The sequence below is a fragment of the Mastigoproctus giganteus genome, chromosome 13 (genome assembly GCF_048544385.1).
Source record: "Mastigoproctus giganteus isolate SK-2022 chromosome 13, ASM4854438v1, whole genome shotgun sequence".
NCBI classification, from domain to species: Eukaryota; Metazoa; Arthropoda; class Arachnida; order Uropygi; family Thelyphonidae; genus Mastigoproctus; species Mastigoproctus giganteus.
The window spans coordinates 114,564,112-114,588,185 of record NC_143587.1 but is presented as its reverse complement, the minus strand read 5'-3'; the positions used below and the strand labels follow the sequence as shown (position 1 = coordinate 114,588,185).

General features: G+C 36.7%; 1 protein-coding gene across 2 annotated transcripts in view; it reads right to left on the bottom strand.

Annotated features, from left to right (window-relative positions):
* Positions 1-24,074, bottom strand: part of LOC150076375 (protein kinase C, brain isozyme-like) — an 847,829-nt gene that overhangs the window by 182,258 nt on the left and 641,497 nt on the right. For both annotated transcript variants that reach the window (XM_090387781.1, XM_090387780.1), the window contains one exon: positions 13,265-13,327. In XM_090387781.1, coding sequence (XP_090243907.1) covers positions 13,265-13,327 — 63 coding nt within the window. The remainder of the gene's footprint in view (positions 1-13,264; positions 13,328-24,074) is intronic.

Genomic DNA, 24,074 nt, shown 5'->3' with positions numbered 1-24,074 from the left:
ATCAAGTGGACCAATCTGATTCATCCCCTTCCTTCTAGAGTTTACATAAGTAAAGAACTGTTTGCTGTTTTTCTTTGCATCCTTTGCCAAAGATTTCTCGTAATCTGCCTTCGCCTGCCTAACCTCCTTTGTAACTTGGTTACAGATCAACTTGTATCTATCATAGGCTTCTGTGTCACGTGTTAATTTGTATGTATCCCATGCATTTTTCTTCTCTGCCATATGTCTCATTAGTTCATCTGACATCCACTTAGGCCTAAACCTTGAACAATATTTCTTAGTTGGTATGTAAAGCCTAGTAGCTTCCAAGATAAGTTCTTTGAATGCTTCCCATTTTGAATTTGCTGTTGGTAACATCATCAGTTGGTCCCACTGTATAGAATTTAAATACCGTCCCAGTCCATCGTAGTCGCCTTTACGAAAGCAATAACCCTTCCCTTTACCCCTAATGGTAGTTACCTCTTTGAGTAAATCCCACTTCAGCACACTGTGATCACTGCCACCTAGTGGTTCATTTACCAGCGCATTCTTAATGCATGAAGAATCACTACTGATAATCAAATCAAGAGTATTACTCCCTCTAGTTGCCTCCCGAACATGCTGATGTAGAAAACAATCATCCAGTAAATCCACAAAAGCCTTGCTAGTGTGTGAGTGACCAGCGCCCAAATTCCAGTCCATATCTGGGAAATTAAAATCCCCCATTATAAGACTCTCTGATTTACTGGCCCACTCCATTTCCCTGTACAGTTTCTTATTATACTCATCAGAGTCATTAGGCCTATAGCACACTCCTACTCTCAATTTTGATCTCCCAATGCTTATGTCACACCAAACTGACGACACTGCACTGTCCAGCAATGTCGACTGGCTTCACTTCCTTGGATTTTATGTATTTCTTAACTAATAGCATAACCCCTCCTCCCTTCCTATCCTGTTTGTCCTTTCTGTAGACATTGTACTCCCCAAATTCCAGTTCTGCATTCCTTATATCCGTGTGACACCACGTCTCTGAAATCCCCACAATATCTGTCTTTGATGTTTTGAGCAATACCTTTATAAATACAGAAAACAATAATGTTGTTTTGACATGCTGGACTAATCATAAACTGCTACTGCTGATGCATTATCAAATGTTTCTGCAATGGCATTTACTGTTCCCTGAGGTGTCTCCCATCCCCCCCCCCCCACTGTTCCCATCCTCCCCCACTATTGAAGTGGGGGAGGATGCTGGTGGATATTTGTCCTTCAGTTTTTTGATTTTTTTCCAAATTAATCTGGTACCTATGTCTTTAGTAATTGTAGAGGCAAAATTTATCCAGGAATTCTTTTTTTGCTGTTTATCATATTTGTCTTGCTTTGGCATTTCGTCTTTTGTAATTAATATGATTTACTGTTGAAGGATGCTTTGGGAAATAAGTTCCTTTATTCCTTCCTTTTTTTAGGTCTACTGCATGCATCATTTCCCCAAATCGTTTGCATTTTCCATTACATTTTTGCTGAGGTATTGTCTTGGTTGCTACTACTAGCTTTGCTTTGTTACATGTTCAAATATTTATGGATTGAGTATGCATAATCTGAATGTTAAGAGATTCTTACAGAGAAAATTTTCCAGTCTGCCTTCTTGGAGAATTTCTATGTTATTCAGTTGCCACTTGTGTGACGACATCAATGTTTGTAATTTATAGATTAGAGAGGAAATGATCACTGTTGAGTGGGTTGTGTAGCAAAATCCACTCTATAAACAGAAATAGAGTGGGAGAACATATAGAAATGTTGATAGCTGAGGTTGATCCTGTTGAGAAATACATGTATGTATGAATATGATCCAGTGTTAAGTAAGGTTAAGTTTTGATGATTGAGTAAGGCTTCTCTCATCTGCCCTCTTCTGTCCATATGCACAGATTCCCATAATGGATAGTGCCCTTTGAAATCATCCAATAAACAGAAAAAAGCAAGTATTTCTGCTATAAGTTCTTCCGGGTCTTTGGTAGTGCATGGATGATTTGGTGAGATATATACAAAGATGATTTAAAGAAAATTTGAGAATAATAATATGAATAACAACTGCTTCAATTAAGGTTTGAAGAGAGATTGTTTGGATGGTATTCTTGAGTCTATTAGAACTGCTGCACCTTCATGGCTGGAGAAAGTTAAATTTTTGTGTTTTCAAAACAATATATAATTTTTAATCTTTGGAGTTACCTGTGGGGTTAAATTATTCTCTTGCCAACAGATAGCTACTGGGTTATATCAGGAGATTAAATCACACAGATCATTGATACTGCTGCATAAATCTCTGCAGTTCCACTGTAAGATGTGCTGCATTATTTATTTTTTTTTTGCTAGAGAAAGATGAATCTGTCTGTTTTTATGAGCTGATTGCTTTATGCCAATCATTTTTACCTTATTTTTATTTATGGGAGAAAAAAAAAGGGCATCCAGAATCCCAACCTTCTCTTTCAAAGTTTAAAACAATAGAGCATTCTGTCTCCACATCTTTTGCATAGAGATCAAGTACTGTTTCATCTTTATCAACCATATCATTAAGTATCCATACTGTTCTAATTTGCTTCGATTCAATGGGGTCTAGACTTTGTGGTTTCTTTGCTATTTGATCATATGAAGTGATTTTTGAGGACCTATGATCAGGTTGTTATTTATTTCATCTGTTAGACATCGCTTTGAGGATGTAGGATAGTTTTAAAGCACACATCTGCCCATTCTGCAACTAACATATCAGGTGAATCCAACTCCTCTGTTTGTGTTGTTACTGCCTGGTAATTCCAAGTTGTGCATACTTATGTAAGCCATGGCATAATTAATTTTACTTGTTTTCTCACTAGGTAGGTTACTTTATTCTCAATCTTAAATTTTTGAATTATTTTTCCTAGTTTCCAAACAACACATACTTTTGAGAAAAAAGGATACATGCCTTGCAATTAGAACACTGCAGAGATGTGGCAGAACATTCAGTTTGTGCATATTTTTTAGAACCACAGTTTGCACAAGTAGCATCACCATGGATGGAAGGTTGCAAGACTGTTTAAGATTGGGCAGTTAATGGATTTCAATATTACTTTAGAAAGAGTACAGGTAAGTGCAATGGAACGATAACTGGATGGAAAGGATTTGTCACTCTTTTTTTTGGAGCTGGCTGGAAATGGGCAAATTTCCAAGCAGAAAAGAAAAACATCAGTAGAATAAGAAAGTGTAAAAAGAATAGCAGTAAGCTCAGGTTTGGTTTGGTTTAGTTTCAGTTTTTTTTTTGGTGCACAAAGTAAGCTCAGGAATACAGGTTTTGAGAACAAGTGGAAAAATACCATTAGGACCTGCAGCTTTCTTGGCATGAAGATTATTCAAAATTCTACTGACAGAGGACCACAACAGGCATTAAGTGAAATGTACTGGGAATGGTAAGAGGTGGTTTACCAAGATCATCAATACAAGAGTTGGAAAAAAAGTAGGATGCTAGCAAGGTTTTATAGCTGAGGTGGCAATAGAACCATCAGGTTTTAACAGGGGTGGGAGTACAAATGGGTTAAAGTTTCGGCCAATAGCTTTGGTAAGAGACCAGAATGCTCACCTAGAATTTAAACACGAAGCAAGTTTTTAATCTTAGCCTTTTCAAAATCTAGTCTGAACTGATTAATAACTGCTTCACAATTGTTGAGAGCTTAGGCATAATAGAAAATGAACCCTGGAGATTTGGATGGAAAATAATTGCAACAGGCAACATTCTTATGCTGAACAGCCTTAGTACATTTATTGGAAAAACCAAGGTTTATATAAAGGATGAATTTTAAGGTGGAGTGTGAATAAAGTATTTCATGCTTACAGCAATAATTTCACTAACATGATATGAGCAAACAATGATGTCAGCAGATTTAAAACAGTAATCCAACCAATTACTGATTAGAAAAGAAGAATAGAAATTTTGCAGATCATCTCATTTTGCATTCTTGTAATGCCAAACAACACAAAGCAGAGAATGTCCATGAGAGAAAGGCTCCATTGGAGAAGAGTGCATAACCAATTTATGATCTGAGGTGTCTAGAGGACCACTCATTTCAACTGTGTACTTGGAAGGGTTGTCTGTGAGAAAGAGATTAAGAGTGTCTATATGGTTAGGATTGTCTGTTATTCTGATAGGTAAATGAACAATCTGTGTGACATCATTAATAATTAATGACAATTAAAAAGCTTGCTTTCTTGCATCATATCCCTCTGCTAATGCTAATGTGCACCAGTATCAAAAACTTTCCTGAAATCCAAGTATATGATATCAAAATTATTGATATCATATACTTGGATAACAAAATTATATATCAAATGACTGCCAGTATTCTCTGATGATAATATTGAACATATCTAGAGCTTTTACCATTTCTGTAAATGTTTGCTGTAGGTAATAAGCTTTAAAGGTGGCTATTATGCTCTAGTCCATGGGTTGCAAAACTGATGTTGTATTAGGGGGGGGGGGGGCATGTAGACAATGTTAACTTTAAGAGGCGTTCTGACTTCACCCAGATTTGTAGGATGTCCAGAAGCATTGTCCAAACAAATAATAGCCTTGGTTGGTAAATTTTTGTCATTGCGGAATTTGAGAACAGTAGGGCAAAAACAGTTAGTGTACCAATCCAAGAAGAAGTCCTGTGTCACCCAAACCTTCTTGTTTGACTTCCAGAACACAGGCAACATGGCTTTGTTTAACCCTTTCATAACACGATGTTTCAGAGTGGTATACCAACATTCAATTCTTCAATTTTAAATTGCCTAACACATTTGCTCCCAACAAAAGTGCCAGCCTATCTTTTGATTCTTTAAACCCAGGAGCTGACTTTTCTTCATGGGCAATGAAGGTTCTTGAGGGCAACTTTTTCCAATAAAGGCCCATTTCATCAACACTGAAAATGAGATATGAAAGATAATTACCCTCCTGTATTATGGCCTGAAACTCAACAGGGAATAAACAGATGCTGTGGAGGACACCTCAGCATCTGCACTTGCTGCCTCGCCAGTAATTTTCACACTTCTGCATTTGGTTCTTGCTTTAAATCTCATGAACTGCCCTTGCTAGCCAAAAATATTTCATTGCATTGACCGGACTTCAAAGGTGCCTTTGACACCTTATGGTGGCAAAGCATCCTGGCAAGGTTCTGGGAGGCTGGGGTCTCTGCACCACTTTATAGACTTATATCAAGTTACTTTCAGAATCATTCCGTTACCGTTTCCTCTAGCTCTTGAATAATCAGCCATTCTGTTACTAGGAGCTGCACTCAGGGATCTGTTCTGGGCTCTGTGTGCTGGAACGTGGTCCTTGATGGGTGGCTTGCTATTCAACAAGATAAAATCATGAAAGCTGCATATGCTGATGATTTGTTAGTGCTTATACTTCGTAATTCTAGGTCTGAATGGGAGGAGTGGGCTAATGATGTCTTATGTAACCTTAATGAATAGTGTATTGTTCACAAATTGGAAATTTCAATAATAAAAACAAAACATATTCAGAACCTAAAGGTGTATCTGAGTCTTTAACAGACCATCAAACGTTAGAATAAATAATGAGGCCATAAAAATTATTAGAAATTACAAATACTTAAGTATTATTATTGATGATAAGTTTATTTTTATTTCCCATGTTAAATACTTAGTTCAGAAAATCAAAACGCTTACTGGGAAAATAATTAGAATTGCCAAAACCGTCTGGAGTATTAAACTAGCAACATTAAAATTATATTATAAGTGCTTATTTATACCGGTTATTTGTTATGCAGCAAATGCTTGGGGTTATCAGGTCAACAACTACAGTATTAAGAAATATTTATCACAAGCTCAGTGGTTTTTTTCTGTTAGCTATATCTCATAACTGCAGAACTGTTTCAACTCTTGCACTGCAGATAATTACTGTTGTTGTTATTTGGTTTTTAGGAGCATTAGCAACTAAGGCCATATTGCTCCGGGATATGCGGTGGTCATTCCCTGACCTTTCCGCATCCTCCGTATTTGGTAGTCACGGGCTCGAACTCCAGTCTATCAAGAAGCGTGTGCTACGCACTGCTGCTCCTGCCCACCTGGCTAAGGAGGCGCCTAGATAATTAGCGGAAGACTTCCAATACACTATGAAGTGGTGTTTCATTACCTACAATTCCATAGGCACAAGGCTTTGCCTGCTGTGGTTGAAAATTTCTCATTAAACCTATATGTTCCAGTTAAAGAAGACAATATTAGAATTAGGAATGAGTTTGTCATGGACTAGCATTTGCACTGGTCTGTTGCTGAACTTGGAAGACTTACTTATAAATTCTTTCTTAATGTATCAGAATTTTCTGACCAGAAAATGACTTGGCTTAACATAGGATTAAGTACATCCTTCTTATTTACTGGGCATGGCAACTTGAACTCTAAGTTGTTTGTCTTCGGTCTAGCTGCCTCCCCTTTGTGTAAATGTGGGGTTCCAGAGACTGTGGAGCACATAACATTTGAGGGGCATGTATTATTTGGACATAAGAAATGAGTTACAGTTACTGACAAATGTCTAAGTTGAGAAATCTTTCTTGCACTGTCTGATTTTGCAGACTGTGTATTTAAAAGAAGAAAGAGAATTATTAGTGTTGATCATTGAGACTGAAGATTGTTTCACAATAATGTCAGGATTGTGGAAAGGGCTTATTGTCAGGAATATTGCACAACAGGTTAAAGACTGCACTTTGATTTGAGAATGTTGCTAGTGCCTTGTAAATATAAACTGATAAATACTTGATTATCTTGTTTTTAGTGCATGGTTTGCACTTTATTTTACTATGGAATTGTAATTTTTTGTAAAAGAATAAGAGAAGTTACCTCAATATGAAATGTAAAACACTTCCATATGATACTCTGAAGAAATTAAAACAACAATTTAAAAAATCAAAAAACAAACTTACATTACAGTCAAAAATAATTAAAAAATCAATTGAACACAATCAAAAATCAATTTAAACGCAATTAAAATTAAAAATCAAGTAAAAATTTATTTAACGAAAAAATTGCAAAACGATTTTCCTTCCTGAAGCTGACAAATGCTTTTCGACCATATGTTGTGATCACAGGAATGAAAATTACCGAATAGGGGTGAGCATGAAACTTAAATAGGGATTATTTGTCTTTGAGAATGCGTGTAAGAGACCATGAATCAGAGATTAGATATGGCCGGCAAACATTAACAGGATTCTCATGTGATTTAATTTTAACAGTTTCTGCAATTAATAGTCTCGTATAATATGTTGGACACTAAGTATTTTAGCCTCGTTAAATAAAAAAGTATGTTTTTCGTTAATGGCATGAAAGGCTAATTCTGACGCTGCTGAACGAGAGGTATGAACTGAGGCTGCATGTTGATTAACATGTAATTTGAGAAGAAACTGCTTAGAACCTTGATAAGACGAGTCGCAATCGCCACAAGAAATGTTGTATACCAGGTCATTTATTTGTGTTGTGAACGAGGAAAGGACTGAGTGATTTTTCAGTATAGTGTGTAATTTCCATATTGGCCTCGCCACAATTTTAATTAGGTATCTTTAATTTAAAATTGTGGCCAGGCCAATACAGAAATTACACACTATACTGAAAAATAGCTCAGTCCTTTGGTTGAGTGGTAATCAATGGACACTGCTCTTCGTGTACTAATGTTATTAATGGTGTCCCCCCCAGGGTTTGGTGTTGGACCCATTGTTGATTTGCATATTTATCAATGATATTGATGAATGTATATCAAGCTAAATGTCAAAGTTTGCAGATGATACAAAGGTTGCCAGGGTTGTTAATAACAGTAATGACAGTATGCTGCTGCAACAGGGCCTGGAGAAGTTGGCCAGATGGACTGAGAAGTGGCAACTGAAGTTTAACATTGACAAATGCAAATTACTGCATATGGGTAGCAGTAACCCCAGAGAAATGTACCAACTTGGTGGTGTTACACTCAGGGTAGTGGAAAATGAAAGAGGCCTGGGGTTAATTGTGCAGTCAGACATGAAGTTTTCTGAGCAGTGCAGACAGGCTGCCAGAGTAGGTAATGGGATCTTGTAAATGATATACAGGAATTTTGTGAGCAGGGATAAGGAGGTGATTATCCCCTTGTATAAGGCAATGGTCAGGACACACCTTGAGTACTGCATACAGGTCTGTAAGCCACATTTTAGGAAGGATGTACAGTTGCTAGAGTGACAAGACTGGTGAGAGGAACTCTTACGAAGAAAGGCTTAAGTTCTGCAAATTGCAGTGTCTGGAGACTAGGCATCTGCGAGGTGATCTGATTGAACTGTATAAGGCATGGAATGGATTGAGCAGGCTCAATGCTGATGGGATTCTTCCTCTTGCTCAGATTACAAACCTCAGGGGGCATAAACTGAAATTGAGGAAAGACAGTTGTCAAATAGATGTGTGGAAATTTGCCTTTAGCCAGTAGGTAGTTGATTGCTGGAACAAACTTACATCTGTCGTTGTGGAAGTTGACAGCTTAAATAAATTCAAGGCAGAATTAGACAAACATTTGAAACAAATGGATGGGTGAAATGGGAAGGATTTTTTTTTTTTGGCTGATGCTGTACAAACTTGCTTTCTTGCATCATATGCCTCTACTAATGCTAATTATAAAGGTTAAATTGGAAAAAAAATAAATAAATAAAATTATATAAAATTATTTAATCATCAATAAAGTTCTCTGCGTAAATGTTCAGCCGTCTTGTTTGAATAAGTTGATAAATGGAGGGCTCCAGTGTTGTAATGCTGAATCTGCTGTTTGGCTCTGCCAACAAATTGTTGGCTTGAATTTGCTGTTCTGGAAGTTTTGGTTTAGACTTTACTAAAACTGGCTGACTGACAATTGTACATGTGTATAACCACCAAGTATGTTGAAAATAAGTTGGTTGGTTGGGTTTTATTGGCGCATTAACAATGTAAATAAGTTCCAGGTGATAGTTAAATCAGGTTTTGTGATTGTCGGGTTGAGAGCTGTTTTGTATAATGATTGATAACTTGTGTTAAATTAGTTGCTAGGTGGTAACTCATTCATTTATAGTTGAGAATATGTATACATCTAAATGCCAATTGAGTTACGAAATTAACTTATTAATTGATCGAGTTGTATTATTCATTTACTAATGTGATATTATAAATACTAAAATGTGTAATATTTTAAAATAATTTTTTTATTACTTACCACAATTGACTGTTCTTATGCTACTTAGGTACACTGACAATTTTTAAGAAATTAATATTTATAAAGACAAAAACATTTTTTATGCAAACAATTTACATTATATAATATCTTTAATAATGTAACACAAAATTAATAATTTATATGATATGAAAATATTTTATTTTCAACCTTAAATAGCTTATAAATTAAATTAATTATTTTTAAATTTAATTATTTTTTAGTTACTGCAAAATTTGAAAAAATTAAAAATCACTATTACAAAACATCCCTTTTTCACAGGGATGTTTTGTAATAGTGATTCCTGAACAGGGCCCTGCAAATTTTGGGGCCAGCCCCTCCTGGCATTTTGCACCCAGGAAAAGACACTTACTGGGCTATCAGGCAAACTTGGGAGCCCCATGATATTTAAGGAAAGGAAGTGGAATATACAGAGAGAGTAGTGTGAAAAATGAAGGGGGAGGAAAGTGGATAGAAAGCAAGGAGATGAAAGTAGAAGGCATTCCATGAAAATGAGGAATCAAGAATAACAGATTACAGAATTTAGGTCACCAGTGTAATTTGTTACTGCCCAAAAAAACAAACATAAAACTAATCAAAATACCCAGGGGCTTACATCTGATAAGTATGGACGTGGCAAACCCAGCTCATCCTGAGCTGGATAGCATCAATCTTCTTTTCTTGGTGATTTCTCTCTCTCAGGGTAACTCGGGAATTTTTTTTTTTTTTTTTTTTTTTTTTTTGGCTAGTGCAGCATAAGCCTCATACTTCCTTGCAACATATGGCTAATAATAATAAGAAGAAACTTCAATATCAGATGGCGGTCTGGCATGTGGTTCAACCCCGGCAGTTGCATCTGGGTAAGATTCGCTGCTTAAGTCAATATCAGAAGAGTTAAAATATTGAAAGTTATGAGTAAAAAATCAAATTTTAAATTGTTCTAAAGTTATGAAGAATATGAAAGCTTAGAAGACCTGATGAGAATATGAAAGCTTAGAAGACCTGATGAGAACATAAAAGCTTAGAAGACCTGATGAGAATATGAAAGCTTAGAAGACCTGATGAACACCCTATCAGACCAGAGATAAGAGGTTACAACCAGCAAATGCCATACATATGGAATTAAATTTAAGTATATGGAAATTAATGAAGTAATAAAAAATAACATAAGTGAAACAATGATATAAGATTTAAAATTGAATCAATTACATGTAACAAGTAAAAGGGATAGAAGAAGAGAACTAAAATCAACTGAGTGGGATAAGTCTCTACATCCACAGTTCTCTCCTTTCATATGAGCTTTTTATTGGTTTTGGCAATTAATGAAGCCAAAAATGCTTTGAGTAATTTATCAGCCAAATGGGTGTGTTTTATAAAAAAAAAAAAAAAAAAAAAAAAGACTATTCTATACTTCCATTTGGTGTGGTTTCTCCCCCCTTCCCCTTCCTTACTACAGCTCGATAATTTCAATGGTGTAAATAGCACCCCCTCCTTTTTTTTTTTTTTTTTTTTCTTTTCATTAATAATAATGAAAGGGTTTTTTTGTATGAGCAAACCGTAATTTCATGGTCTTCTCCACCATATGTGGTACATTCAAGAGCTGTATAATAGGCCATACATAAGTGAGTGTTCATATTTCTGGCACTTAAACACAATGGGAATTCATTATAGACATATATAAAATAATGAACATTTTGAAAAAAGATTTTATTAAATTAAACTAAACATATCTTGAGTATTATTAAACATGAATGTAGTTGTTGTTGTTGTTGTTGTTGTTATTTAGTTTTTAGGAGCATTAGCAACTAAGGCCATATTGCTCCAGGGATATGCGGTGGTCATTCCCTGACCTTTCTGCATCCTCTGTATTTGGTGGTCATGGGCTCGAACCCCGGTCTAATCAAGAAGCGTGTGCTACTCACTGCTACTCCTGCCCACCTGGCTATGGAGTCGCCATGAATGTAGTATTAACATAATAATACTAATGCTGTCATTAACAAAATTTATTGATAAGATGTTGCATGTGCATGCACACACTGACTATTAAAAAAAAAGGGGAAAAAAAAAAAATCGAAGAGGCATCATCATCATCAGCCATTTTCAATCCACTGCAGGATGAAGGCCTCTCTAGCAACTTTCCAGTTCCTTCTGTTTTGTGCAATGGCCATCCATTTTTTCCCCTTCCCCCCTTTTTTTTGTTGTTGTCACCTTTTTCCCATTATATATATGAGGTCAGCATTTTTACAGTTTTGCCATGAACTTTTTAAGGCCGAATGCCCTTTCTAACACCAACCTTCACCCTTTATCCGGGCTGGGGATATGCGGTAGTCATTCCCTAACCTTCCACATCCTCTGTATTTGGTGGTCATGGGCTCGAACCCCAGTCTATTCAAGAAGCATGTGCTACATACTGCTGCTCCTGCCACCTGGCTATGGAGGCACCAATGGCCATCCATTTACTACCCACAAACTCATGAATTTCATCTGTCCATCTCCCTTGTTGTCTTCCAGGTTTTATTCTAGCTCCCCTTGGGTACCATTCTGTTATTCTCTTAGTCCATCTGTCATCATGTCTTCGAGCTATGTGTCCTGCCCAAGACCATCTTAGTTCTTTAGTTTTGATTAGAATGTCCTTTACTTGAGTTTGCTGCCTAATCCATGTGTTTCTCTTCTTATCTAACAGTCTGATTTCCAATATAATTCATTCCATTCTTCGCTATGTAGTTCTCAGCTTCTCTTCCATTCTTTTGGTGAGTGCCCAAGTTTTATTTCCATAAGTCATGGTGGGGAGTATATATTGGTTCATTATTTTATGATTCAGACAAATTGGGATATTGCTCCTCAGTATATGACTATATTTCCTGAATGCTATCCATCCAAAATTTATTCTTCTCTTGACTTCAAGCCATTTATCATTATTACAGCTAATGACATGTCCCAGATAAGTATACGACTCCACCTTTTCAATTACTGCTCCTTCAATCATTATTTCCCTTTCCGTGGCATACTTGTTCATCATTATTCTTGTTTTAGCCATATTCATCTTTAGTCCAAAATCCTTACTAACTCTGCATAACTGATTAAGATTTTCCTCTAATTCTTTGAGATCTTGGCTTATGACCACAATATCATCTGCAAATTGTAAATGGCTTAGGTACTCTCCATTCACACTGACTCCTTTCTGCAACCAGTCTAATCTTCTGAAAGCTTCCTCAAGGGCAGCAGTAAACAACTTCCGAGATATATATCATAATATATGGGGTATCTATGCCTTGTCTTTCTAGTGCCCGAAACATCGCCTTATGTTTTGTCAAATGCCTTTTCATAATCCACAAATGCCAGGCACAATGGTGTTTTATATTCATTTGCTTTCTCCATTAGCTGTGATATTATGTGAAGGTGATCCATAGTTGAGAATCCTATCCTAAAGCCAGCTTGCTCTTTCAGTTGATTCTCATCAAGTATTCTTTCTAATCTTTTAGTAATGACCCTTGTGAAGAACTTGTAGATGTGGGATAACAAGCTAATAGGTCTATAATTTCCAGTTTCTGATTTATCTCCTAACGTAAATGCAACAATAAAAATGGTTTGACAATAAGTTCTACAACTTATTGTCAAACCAAAGTTTTGAGTTAAATATGAAATAAACAAATGTTACCTGCACTACAGATAATTCCTAAAATTTGGTTTCAATCATCGCTTTCTCAAAACCAAAATACAAGAGGAAAGCAAGTTACAGTCAGATTTATTTTTTCTTAGGACCTTAAAAAAAGTATTGTAAGCTGGAAAGTGTTTTAAACAGCAGCGCTACAGACACTAAAAAAATGCATGACACTTCATGGGAACAGAGGAAAAGAAAATTAAAAACAGGGTGCAACGTAAGTGTGAGTGTTATAATAGGAGTTTACTGTACATTAATTTACTTACCAATTGTTATGAGATGTATATGAGAAAGCACTAATCATGGAATGCTGATAACCTATCAAATCCAAATGTTCCAAATATTTCATATATAATATTTGCATCTTAACTAGCCTAACCAAACCTTTATAACTAACTTATACTTACCTATAAATAATTCCTCTACTATGTAGAAAATATAAACCAACAGCAATTTCTGCTGCATAGAATCTAAGAAAAATGAAAACATCATGAAATGGAATGATTTATTATACAAACAACATTTTAAAATCATAATGTACTTTAAATATAAGGTTGCTCACAGGAAAAATAGACAAAGAGAGAAAAAACTGGCAAATTCATTTGGCTTCCAGAAGCCACAATCTTTACACAGGAAGATAATGGCTACTGGAAGAATTCACTACCCATCAGTTTCATATCATCAGCATCATAGAAATCATTATCTTTTCACTAGTTCTTAAGAGACTCAAAATTCTTAAGTACTTAAGATAATAACAAGGGGATAAGTTTGTGACTACAGACAGGGTATTCTAGTACCTATCATTTAAACTGATTTAAGGTTGGAATGGGGCTGCAGGTTGGGCATTGTCATGCAAGAGAGAAGCCTGACTAATCAAAAGGACTGGAACTTATCATCCAGTGTAAACATGGCAATGAGCTGAACATATCTCAACACTGATTTTCACCATGCTGATAAAATCAAATCAATAGTGATCTATAAAAATTAAAGACAACTTCCAAAATATTTTGGACTAGAATTTCTTTGGTAGTAGAGAATAATAGAGATTTTTTCACTGCATACTCTTGTTTGGTTGTGTGAGTGCAATGACGGCTCCATACAACAGACACAAAACTAAATTCTGAACCTTGTCCCCTTGAGCAATTGCTGAATGGGCCCCTCACATGATCTTTAACAACTAAACCAAATCAGCTTTCAGATTCCATAGTTTCACCACTGTCTGTCCTCTGAACCAATACAGTACAGAAAACATTCCTCCTGATGATTTTGAGTGAGATGTTGCAGGCAATAGCTATCTGACACACACCATTTGGTTTGGTGAAAAGCCCAAATCAGTATAGACTTCACAGAAGTTGTGCAAGTTTGGTTAACAGTTCCAGCACTGATATTTACAGATGCTGCTATTACTTGAATAGTTACACATTAGCCATTACTGATAATGGCTTTAACTGCAGCCACAACCACATTTGATATGACCTTGGGTGATTGACTTAGAATTATTGTCAATTTTCTCGTGTCCATTCTAAATATTTTTCAGCAATTATGTATAAATTGAAATTAAAATTATTTTAATGGCACTGGAGCTTATTGCTCATATCCATATTGTGTATTTGTCTGTACAAGTGTGTATACTTATAAGTAATTTGCACAGTTGTGTGGGTTGAAAAACTTGTAATAACTTACAGGGAAAAAATTCTACTCCCTTTATTCTAGATCAGTCAACTACACCCTCAACTAAAGAGGACTTGAAAAATTCCTCCAGTCATTAACAAGAACTGAGCCCAGTTCTCTCCAAAATGTGGCATATGGTGATGTATCACCATGCATAAGCCGCACACCGCAAACACAGAAGATACAAAATTATAAACATAAAGCAAATTTATACTGTTAGATATTGCTAAGTTTGTTTCCTTCAGAAAGTATATTATACCAAATTATTCTAATTTGAATTTTTCGATGAATGCTGGGCTGTTAACAGGTTATAATACATCTGTTATGTGTGGTCTGCAATGGAAATGGTGAGACCATCTGCTTTTCATTTGAAAACCCCTCTTATGGTATTTGGTTATGAAAATTCAACAAGAATTTTGATAACAGAACAAATAGCTAAACAAAATCCTTATGGATTTTGTTTACTATTTGTTAACTTTAAAGATCCTACCTAAAATTTATTAAATTTATAAATCTATTATCCAATCTAAAATTTATTATATATCTTGAAAGAAATTATAAAATAGTAATAAACAAGAGTAATAATGAAACACACATTTCAATACATTAAATATAAATAGAGGAGGGAGGGATCCAAATAGATTATTACCACATTTTTCAGCCATATCTTTCACTGGTTCCTCTTGAAAATAATTGTTGCACATTAACTACCATCCTAGATATTGGCAAACTTTTATTTCAGATGTTTCTGGCAGTGAATAAAAATTGTTTATTTGGAATTTTACATGCAAAGAACTTAGTACCACATGTTTTTTGCACATAATGCCCATCAACATCATCATTAACATTTTTTGTGCATTTTTTGCATATGAATTTATTTTAATGTCATTCAACATTGCCAACATTTTTTTTTTTTTTTGTGCATTTCTGCACACATTACTCATTATGATTCAAGAGTAGGAGACCGGCAGAATTACTTAATAAATACAGGTCACTGTTGAAAAAAAGCCGTGAATTAGGGTTGAATTTGAAAGTGTCTGCAATTCTGCCCAGACACGATAGGAGGGAGTATATGATGAGAGTCCTGTCAATCAATTCGGCCCTGGAAAGATTGTGCAAGGCTCAAGGGGTAGAATTTTTTTCAGCCTGGTCTGTACTTGTTAACAGGAGAGACTGCTTCTACAGGGATGGGATACACTTAAATAGAAAGGGTGCAAGAATGTTTGCTGATGCTATCGAGGCAGTGCTAGGTGGGTCGGAAAACTGCTAGATTGGGGGGGGATACAAGGACTAATAGATTAATGGCAGAGGTGAAAGTGATTCTTGCACTGCTTCTATTGGAATGAGCCGCAGCCTGGAAAATAGGATGCAGGATAGTTCAGAGACTGCTGGGAATCATTGGGGTACAAATAAATACATAGGTTGTGTTAAGGTAGCTAAGAAAAAGAACAGGTGCATGTATACTTGCGTGTACACCAATGCTAGGAGTTTAGTAAATAAATTTGATGAATTTGAGGTATTGCTCAAAACATCAAAGGCAGATATTGTGGGGATTTCAGAGATGTGTCACACAGATACAAGGAATGCAGAACTGGAATTTGGGGAGTACAATGTCTACAGAAAGGATCGACAGGGTAGGAAGGGAGGAGGGGTTATGCTATTAGTTAAGAAATACATAAAATCCAAGGAAGTGAAGCCAGTCGATATTGCTGGACAGTGCAGTGTCGAGTCAGTTTGGTGTGACATAAGCATTGGGAGATCAAAATTGAGAGTAGGAGTGTGCTATAGGCCTAATGACTCTGATGAGTATAATAAGAAACTGTACAGGGAAATGGAGTGGGCCAGTAAATCAGAGAGTCTTATAATGGGGGATTTTAATTTCCCAGATATTGACTGGAATTTGGGGGCTGGTCACTCACACACTAGCAAGGCTTTTGTGGATTTATTGGATGATTGTTTTCTACATCAGCATGTTCGGGAAGCAACTAGAGGGAGTAATACTCTTGATTTGATTATCAGTAGTGATTCTTCATGCATTAAGAATCTGCAGGTAAATGAACCACTAGGTGGCAGTGATCACAGTGTGCTGAAGTGGGATTTACTCAAAGAGGTAACTACCATTAGGAGTAAAGGGAAGGGTTATTGCTTTCGTAAAGGCGACTACGATGGACTGAGACAGTATTTAAATTCTATAGAGTGGGACCAACTGATGATGTTACCAACAGCAAAGGGCGCCTCCGTAGCCAGGTGGGAAGGAGCAGCAGTGCATAGCACACGCTTCTTGATTAGACCGGGGTTCGAGCCCGTCACCACCAAATACGGAAAGGTCAAGGGAATAACCACCGCATATTCCTGGAGCAATATGGCCTTAGTTGCTAATGCTCCTAAAAAAAAAAAAAAAAAAAAAAAAAACGAACAGCAAATTCAAAATGGGAAGCATTCAAAGAACTTATCTTGGAAGCTACTAGGCTTTACATACCAACTAAGAAATATTGTTCAAGGTTTAGGCCTAAGTGGATGTCAGATGAACTAATGAGACATATGGCAGAGAAGAAAAATGCATGGGATACATACAAATTAACATGTGACACAGAAGCCTATGATAGATACAAGTTGATCTGTAACCAAGTTACAAAGGAGGTTAGGCAGGCGAAGGCAGATTACGAGAAATCTTTGGCAAGAGATGCAAAGAAAAACAGCAAAGAGTTCTTTATTTATGTAAACTCTAGAAGGAAGGGGATGAATCAGATTGGTCCACTTGATATCGATGGGGCAACTGTTGATGATCCTGCTCAGGTAGCTAACAAACTGAATGAATATTTTGCATCGACATTTATACATGAGGAGTTATTCAGCGAGGGGAATGCCAGAGGTGTATTCAACTCGGGCAGTAAGCTAGAGAATCTTGTAATAACTGAGAGTAAAGTGGAGGAGAAATTGTTGAAGATAAATACAAGAAAGGCACCTGGGGTGGATGGGATCTATCCAGTTATATTACAGGAGGCAGCAAAGGAAGTAAGCAAACCCTTAGCCATGATTATGAGAGCTTCCTTGGACTCAGGGGAAGTATCCATGGATTGGAGATGTGCGAATGTGACCCCAATTCACAAAGGAGGATCAAAGGGCGACACAAATAATTATAGACCTGTTAGCTTAACTTCTGTTCCTGTAAAATTAATGGAGGCACTGGTTAAAGAAGCACTGCAGGATCATCTAGACAAGACTTCAGTCATAGCTCAGACACAGCATGGTTTTGTTAAGGGGAAGTCTTGCCTAACCAATTTGATTGGATACTATGATGCAGTCAGAAAAGAACTGGATGCAGGGAATAACTTTGATATTATATACAAAGGGTACTAGGAAAGTTTTGCAATATGACGCAACAATGAATCACAGGAAGCTGCTTGTTGCTGCATGTTGAGACATGTTCATATGTGCATAGTAGCCGCTGCGCCAAGTCGATGGGCTCAGTTATTCATTAGTAGTGAGAGTGTAAAGTGCTTGCGATGGCATCGTGGTCACGAAACGAGATAGGGACAGTTTTGTGGTATAATTTCGTGCGTGGTTTAACCATAGACCAGTGCTTAGAAGAAATGACTCTTGCACTAGATGATGATTGTCCACATCGTACAACGATATTCAGGTGGTATAGAGAATTCCAAAGGGGAAAATTCACTCTGGAGAATTCTGAGAGGCCGGGAAGGCCACGAACGTCAGGTACGGAGGAAAACGTTACTGCTGTGAGGAAAATGCTTGACGAAAACAGGCGAGTGACCTACCAACAGATAGAGGATACTTTGGGCCTAAATGCACCAGCAATTCGTTCGATTCTGCAAGATCATTTGCACGTGAAGAAACTTTGTTCTCTCTGGGTGCCGCATCAACTGACTGAAGAGCAGATGACACGACGTGTGACTTGGTGCCGGGAGATGTTAAAAAAGTTTGATAAGGGACAATTTCGGTATGTGAACAACATCGTGACAGGTGACGAGACTTGGCTGTACTATTACGATCTGCCGACCAAGGCTCAAAACAAAGTTTGGGTCTTTGATGATGACGACACACCCGTAATTGTCAGAAAATCCCGATCTGTAAAGAAGAAAATGATAGCTGTATTTTTCAAATCGAGTGGAATTGTGGAATGTACCGTTTTGGACACGCAGAAGACAATCACAGCTAAGTGGTATACCGAACAATGCCTGCCTAAAGTCATTGGATCTATGAAGAACCTGCGGCCAAAGTCAAGAATGGACACCTGGTACCTCCATCACGAAAATGCTAGAGCTCACCGCGCCAAAGCCTGCACCGAATATTTGACCACGACAGGACTGAAACTTCTCGAGCACCCTCCATACAGTTCAGACCTTGCTCCCTGCGACTTTGCACTGTTCCCGCATGTGAAAATGAAGCTAAAAGGGAGGTGGTTTTCCAGTGATGAGGACCTTCTATGGGCTTGGGAAAACGAGTGTGCTTTACTCCCTAGTGAAACTTGGCAGAACTGGTTTAAAGATTGGTTTCGGAGGATGGAGAGGTGTATTGAATGTAGAGGAAATTACTTTGAAAAAATTAAATAAACAAAGCTGTATTGCAAAACCTTCCTAGTACCCTTTGTACTTGGATCTTAGAAAGGCTTTTGATACTGTTGCACATGGAAGACTGCTGCACAAATTGGAGCAGTGTGGCATTGGAGGCAAATTGCTGCTATGGATAAAGGGGTGGTTGAAGGGGAGAAGACAGAGAGTGGTAATCAATGGACACTGCTCATCGTGGACTAATGTTATTAGTGGAGTCCCTCAGGATTCAGTATTGGGTCCATTATTGTTTTCTGTATTTATAAATGATATTGATGATGGTATATCAAGCTTAATGTCCAAGTTTGCAGACGATACGAAGGTTGGCAGGGTTGTCAAGGACACTACTGACACTATGCTACTGCAACAGGATCTGGAAAGGTTGAGCAGATGGGCTGAGAGGTGGCAAATGAAGTTTAACATTGACAAATGTAAAGTACTACATATGGGAAACAGCAACCCCAGAGCAACGTATCAACTCTGTGGTACTACACTGACAGTGGTAGAGAATGAAAGGGACCTGGGGGGTGGTTGTGCAGGTAGATATGAAGTTTTCTGAACAGTGCAGACGGGCTGCAAGAGCAGCTCATGGTGTATTGTCGATGATATATAGGAATTTTTCTAGCAGGGATAAGGAGGTGATTATTCCCTTGTATAAGGCAATGGTCAGACCACACCTAGAGTACTGTATACAGGTCTGGAGGCCTCATTTTAAGAAGGATGTAGAGATGCTGGAATGAGTACAGAGAAGGGCAACAAGATTAGCGAATGGAACAAATTGGTGCTTTTACGAAGAAAGGCTTAAGTTTAATTTATTTATTTTATTTTTTTTTTTTTTTTTTTGGCTGATGCTGTATAAGCTTGCTTTCTTGCATCAAATGCCTCTACTAATGCTAATGCTAATGATGATATGAAATAAAGATTTATATGAATCTCTGTTTTAACATTGTTTTTTTGCAAACTACTTTAAGTGTGGCTCTAGGATTATGTTTTTTTTTTCTTTTTTTAAATTTAAACTTTAATGTAAAATGAATTGTTCAACTTCCTAGCCATATGCAGTCATATCTGTTGTATCCATTTTTGAAAATCTGTTAACTATCTCCACAGCTTGCACTAATTCTGGGAGAAGTAACTTCCCTCTCTTATACTTACTTAATCAGCAGAACTCACATCCATATTATTTATAGTTATACTTCTCTGAGTTTGCAAAGATAATTAATCAATGTTAACTCAACTATGCTTCATGCAATTGTATTCAAGAAACCATTTTGAAGGTATCCAATATCATGCAGTTGATAATGGATAGATTTCTTCAACATTCTTGTATTTTATTCAGCATTTAAGTGCTTTTTAAATATTAATTTTGTTAAAATCAATATAAATAACAGGTAACAAATGTTATAGTTTGTTTTTTTTTCACTGCATGGTAATACTATTTCATATTTCACTATATAACCTTTTTCATATTTCACTATATAACCTTTTTCATATATGACTATATAACCCTAATTCTTCTCTGTCCTGAGACACTTTTAATTTCTCTCCTGCTAGCTTATAAGTAATTCGTGGAGATCTCTTTCCAGCTGCAAAAGCTTACAATTAGAACATAACTGCCCACTTTTCTCTCTCAAAAAGCTGGAGATTGTCACAAAATTTTGGGAAAAGAGGAGGTTTTTTTAAAGCCCATATTTCATTTTGTCAGTGAAATTAAATTTCACTGCCAAAATACACATTTCCAATTGAAATACAGCCATATGACTGCTTACTAATGCAATATTCTTTCAAACAAGAATCTACCTAAGATTTTTCTGTCTCTTGATATCTGTTTAGATTTTCTCTTCAGAAATGTTGAGTCAAGTTCTGTTTATAACAACGGCACTGCTGTTCAGACTTGGCTATCATTTCCAAAGCTTCATCAGAAAAAGAAGAAATAAACTCGGCGTTCTTTTTTCCTCATATGGTTGGTTGAATATCCTCTCACACTCAACAATGCTATGAAGAATTATTAAAATGCCAAGCATTACTTAGGATACTGTGTTACATTTCAACTTCCTTGGGCACTTGTCATTTATCTGACCAAGGACCATTGCATATTAGTTCCTTATTCTTTCATAATAGTGTCTAACAGGCTGTCACATTGAAAATAACAAAACTAATGTTGCAAAATATTTTCATCTATTTCATCATGTTTAATGATACCAATGGCAACAACACCAAGAAGTACTGGAAACTTGTCCACAAAAAATTGGAAATTTGAAAATGATGCACTGCAAGTGATGAAATTTATGCTACCTTGGTACCTATAAAAACATCATTTTAAGATCATTATCATCATTATTTCTCACTGAACAAAAGAAGAGACCCTTGACTTGTTTTAGAATTTCCACTTCCTTGGCCATAGAAATGCTTATGACTAAGTCAGAATCATCCTTCTGATTTAGTCTGGTATGGTAATTAGCTTCCAAAATGGGAGTAAAAGATTTAAAAACTGTTGATATAATAAATTTGTAGATGTCATTCTTCAATATATCCAGCAGCAGTGACTTCAATACATGGATTTGAAGTATGCAGAATTGAAGAGCTATTTTCTGACTTTCAAATGTTGGCATAATGTTTAAACAAAACAAGCAAATTACTTTGTTCAAGCCAGAAGAGAGGAACATGAACAGGCTTTTTCCACGAGTGTGGATAACAACATATCTAGAATTACTAGCTTGTGTGGCCTGTTTAGGCTTGCATTCACCAGAACTTTGCAACTCAGAAGTTCTTTTACTTGGGCATTTCTCTTTCAAACTTCTTTTGGATCACAGATTGGATTTAGATAAAAGTCAGTGCCGCTTACTAATGAATACTTGTTGTATTTTCAATTTTGTACACTTTCAAAGTGAAAACTCTGAAAAACACTTGTATAGCTTTTCTTTCCACTTCTAAATAGACTTGTCAAAGACTGCCACTGATCTTCCAGTCTAATTATACATATATGGCATATATATACACACACATGGCAATGTGGCGCTGCCATAGCCAGGTGGGCAGGAGCAGCAGTGCGTAGCACATGCTTCTTGATTAGACCGGGGTTCGAACCCGTGACCACCAAATACGGAGGATGCGGAAAGGTCAGGGAACGACCACCGCATATTCCCGGAGCAATATGGCCTTAGTTGCTAATGCTCCTAAAAAAAAAAACCAAATAACAATAAAAAATAACATGGCAATGTGTGCGCACGTGCGCGCACGCACACACACACACACACACACACACACACGCTTCAAAATATTTTTTGCTTCAGTGGCATGCATCAGTTGAAATTGTTTAAATCATTTTTCCTTTTAGCACTTCTTTCCACATAATAGGAAATGTCCATCAAATATTCATCCACTTTCACAGGAAGGCACGGAGCTCTCTTCAGCAGATAAATTAATAAGATGACAAGGACAGCCTATTACCATCAAGTGATCCCCTTTTTAATATCCTTGCTACTCCAATTTTCGGACTTACCATAACAGGCACATTATCAATACTAAGTGCAACATAGTTTTTTGAGAGAATCCCACATGGTTTCAGGTTATTTAGATGCCAATGTTGAACCTTGTAGAGTCATCTACAAATGCTGCCACCAAGAACAAGCTAATTTCAATTTGTGAATTTTTCTTTATTAAAACAAACATACCAGAATGGGAACTAACTTGGAATCATTTTAATTACCATCTGTAGCAACCAAAAATAGCCCACTTTTTGTCAGAGCCATCACTACCTCTTCTTTCTCCAGCTGTGCAATTTCACTAACAATGCCTATTGTTTTTGTTCTTCGACAAATGTTTCTTTTTTTTTTTTTTATTTAACTATCAGGAAATATATTTCTGAATGGCATGCCTGCATGTCCAGCACAACTCAGAAGAGGATTATGATATGTTCTATGACAAAAGATGTAAATTCAGTATATATGACATCATCATCATCCCTATGTAATGCTACATCTATTGCATTGCACTGCATATTTGGTTGCAAATGCCTGATTACATGGCATTTGCAACCAAACTGAAACACACTGTCAATTAGCTTTGCACTACACAGGTAGGATGAAGTGATTGCCATTATAGACAATAATGCTATTGTCCTACGTTTCTATTTTGCAATATAAACTAGCACACCTGGTGGTCAATTTCTTAATGAAAATAATTAGAAATCTACAGAATTTTTGAAACTCCTTGTCACCAACTATATTATGACAGTGAAAGACAGAAGGGGTCAAATCAAGTAAAAAAGAACAGATTCTCTGTTGTAAATCTGTAGAGTTGGCAGCTATAATTTAAAGAATTAAACTTTAGTTAGCATTTTTCAGACCATATTTGCAATCAATCCAAATAATCTGGAGCCTGATTCAAACAGTAGCAAACTTTGAAAGTTTCCCTGTACTCCTTCTTCGCTACTCATTAAGGAAGAGTAATGAACAGGAGGAGCTCTACCACTGATCCTGGAGGGAGTACACTTGGTATACCCTTAAGAATATCCATTTATTACTGTCCTCTGTCCTTTATCCAGCTACTGATCCAACAAAATAACTTATCAAGTAATCCTTCAAGTGGCCAGGGCAGTTATACACTGCCCTGGCCACTTTATTAGGACCATGAGCTAACAGCACATTGGACCATCATTAATCCATATCACTACTGATAGTAAACAAAGTGTTGAAAAGTGATACGAGGAATACTGGGCTATTTATCTCACAAAACTCCTAAATTCCTGAAGTGAAATGGGCAAAGGAGTGTGCTGACAAAGAGGCCTTTCCAGTTTGCCCGAAAGATGCTCAATGGGATTGAGGTCCAGAGACTGGACTGGCCAGAACAGATGCTTGAAGTCTACCTAAAATCATTCTTTCATACATTTGCCACAGAGGATGGGATAAACATAAAACACTGCCAGGTATAATGATCTGCAATAATGATCAGATATGCTCTTGCATTTGTGGTGCCC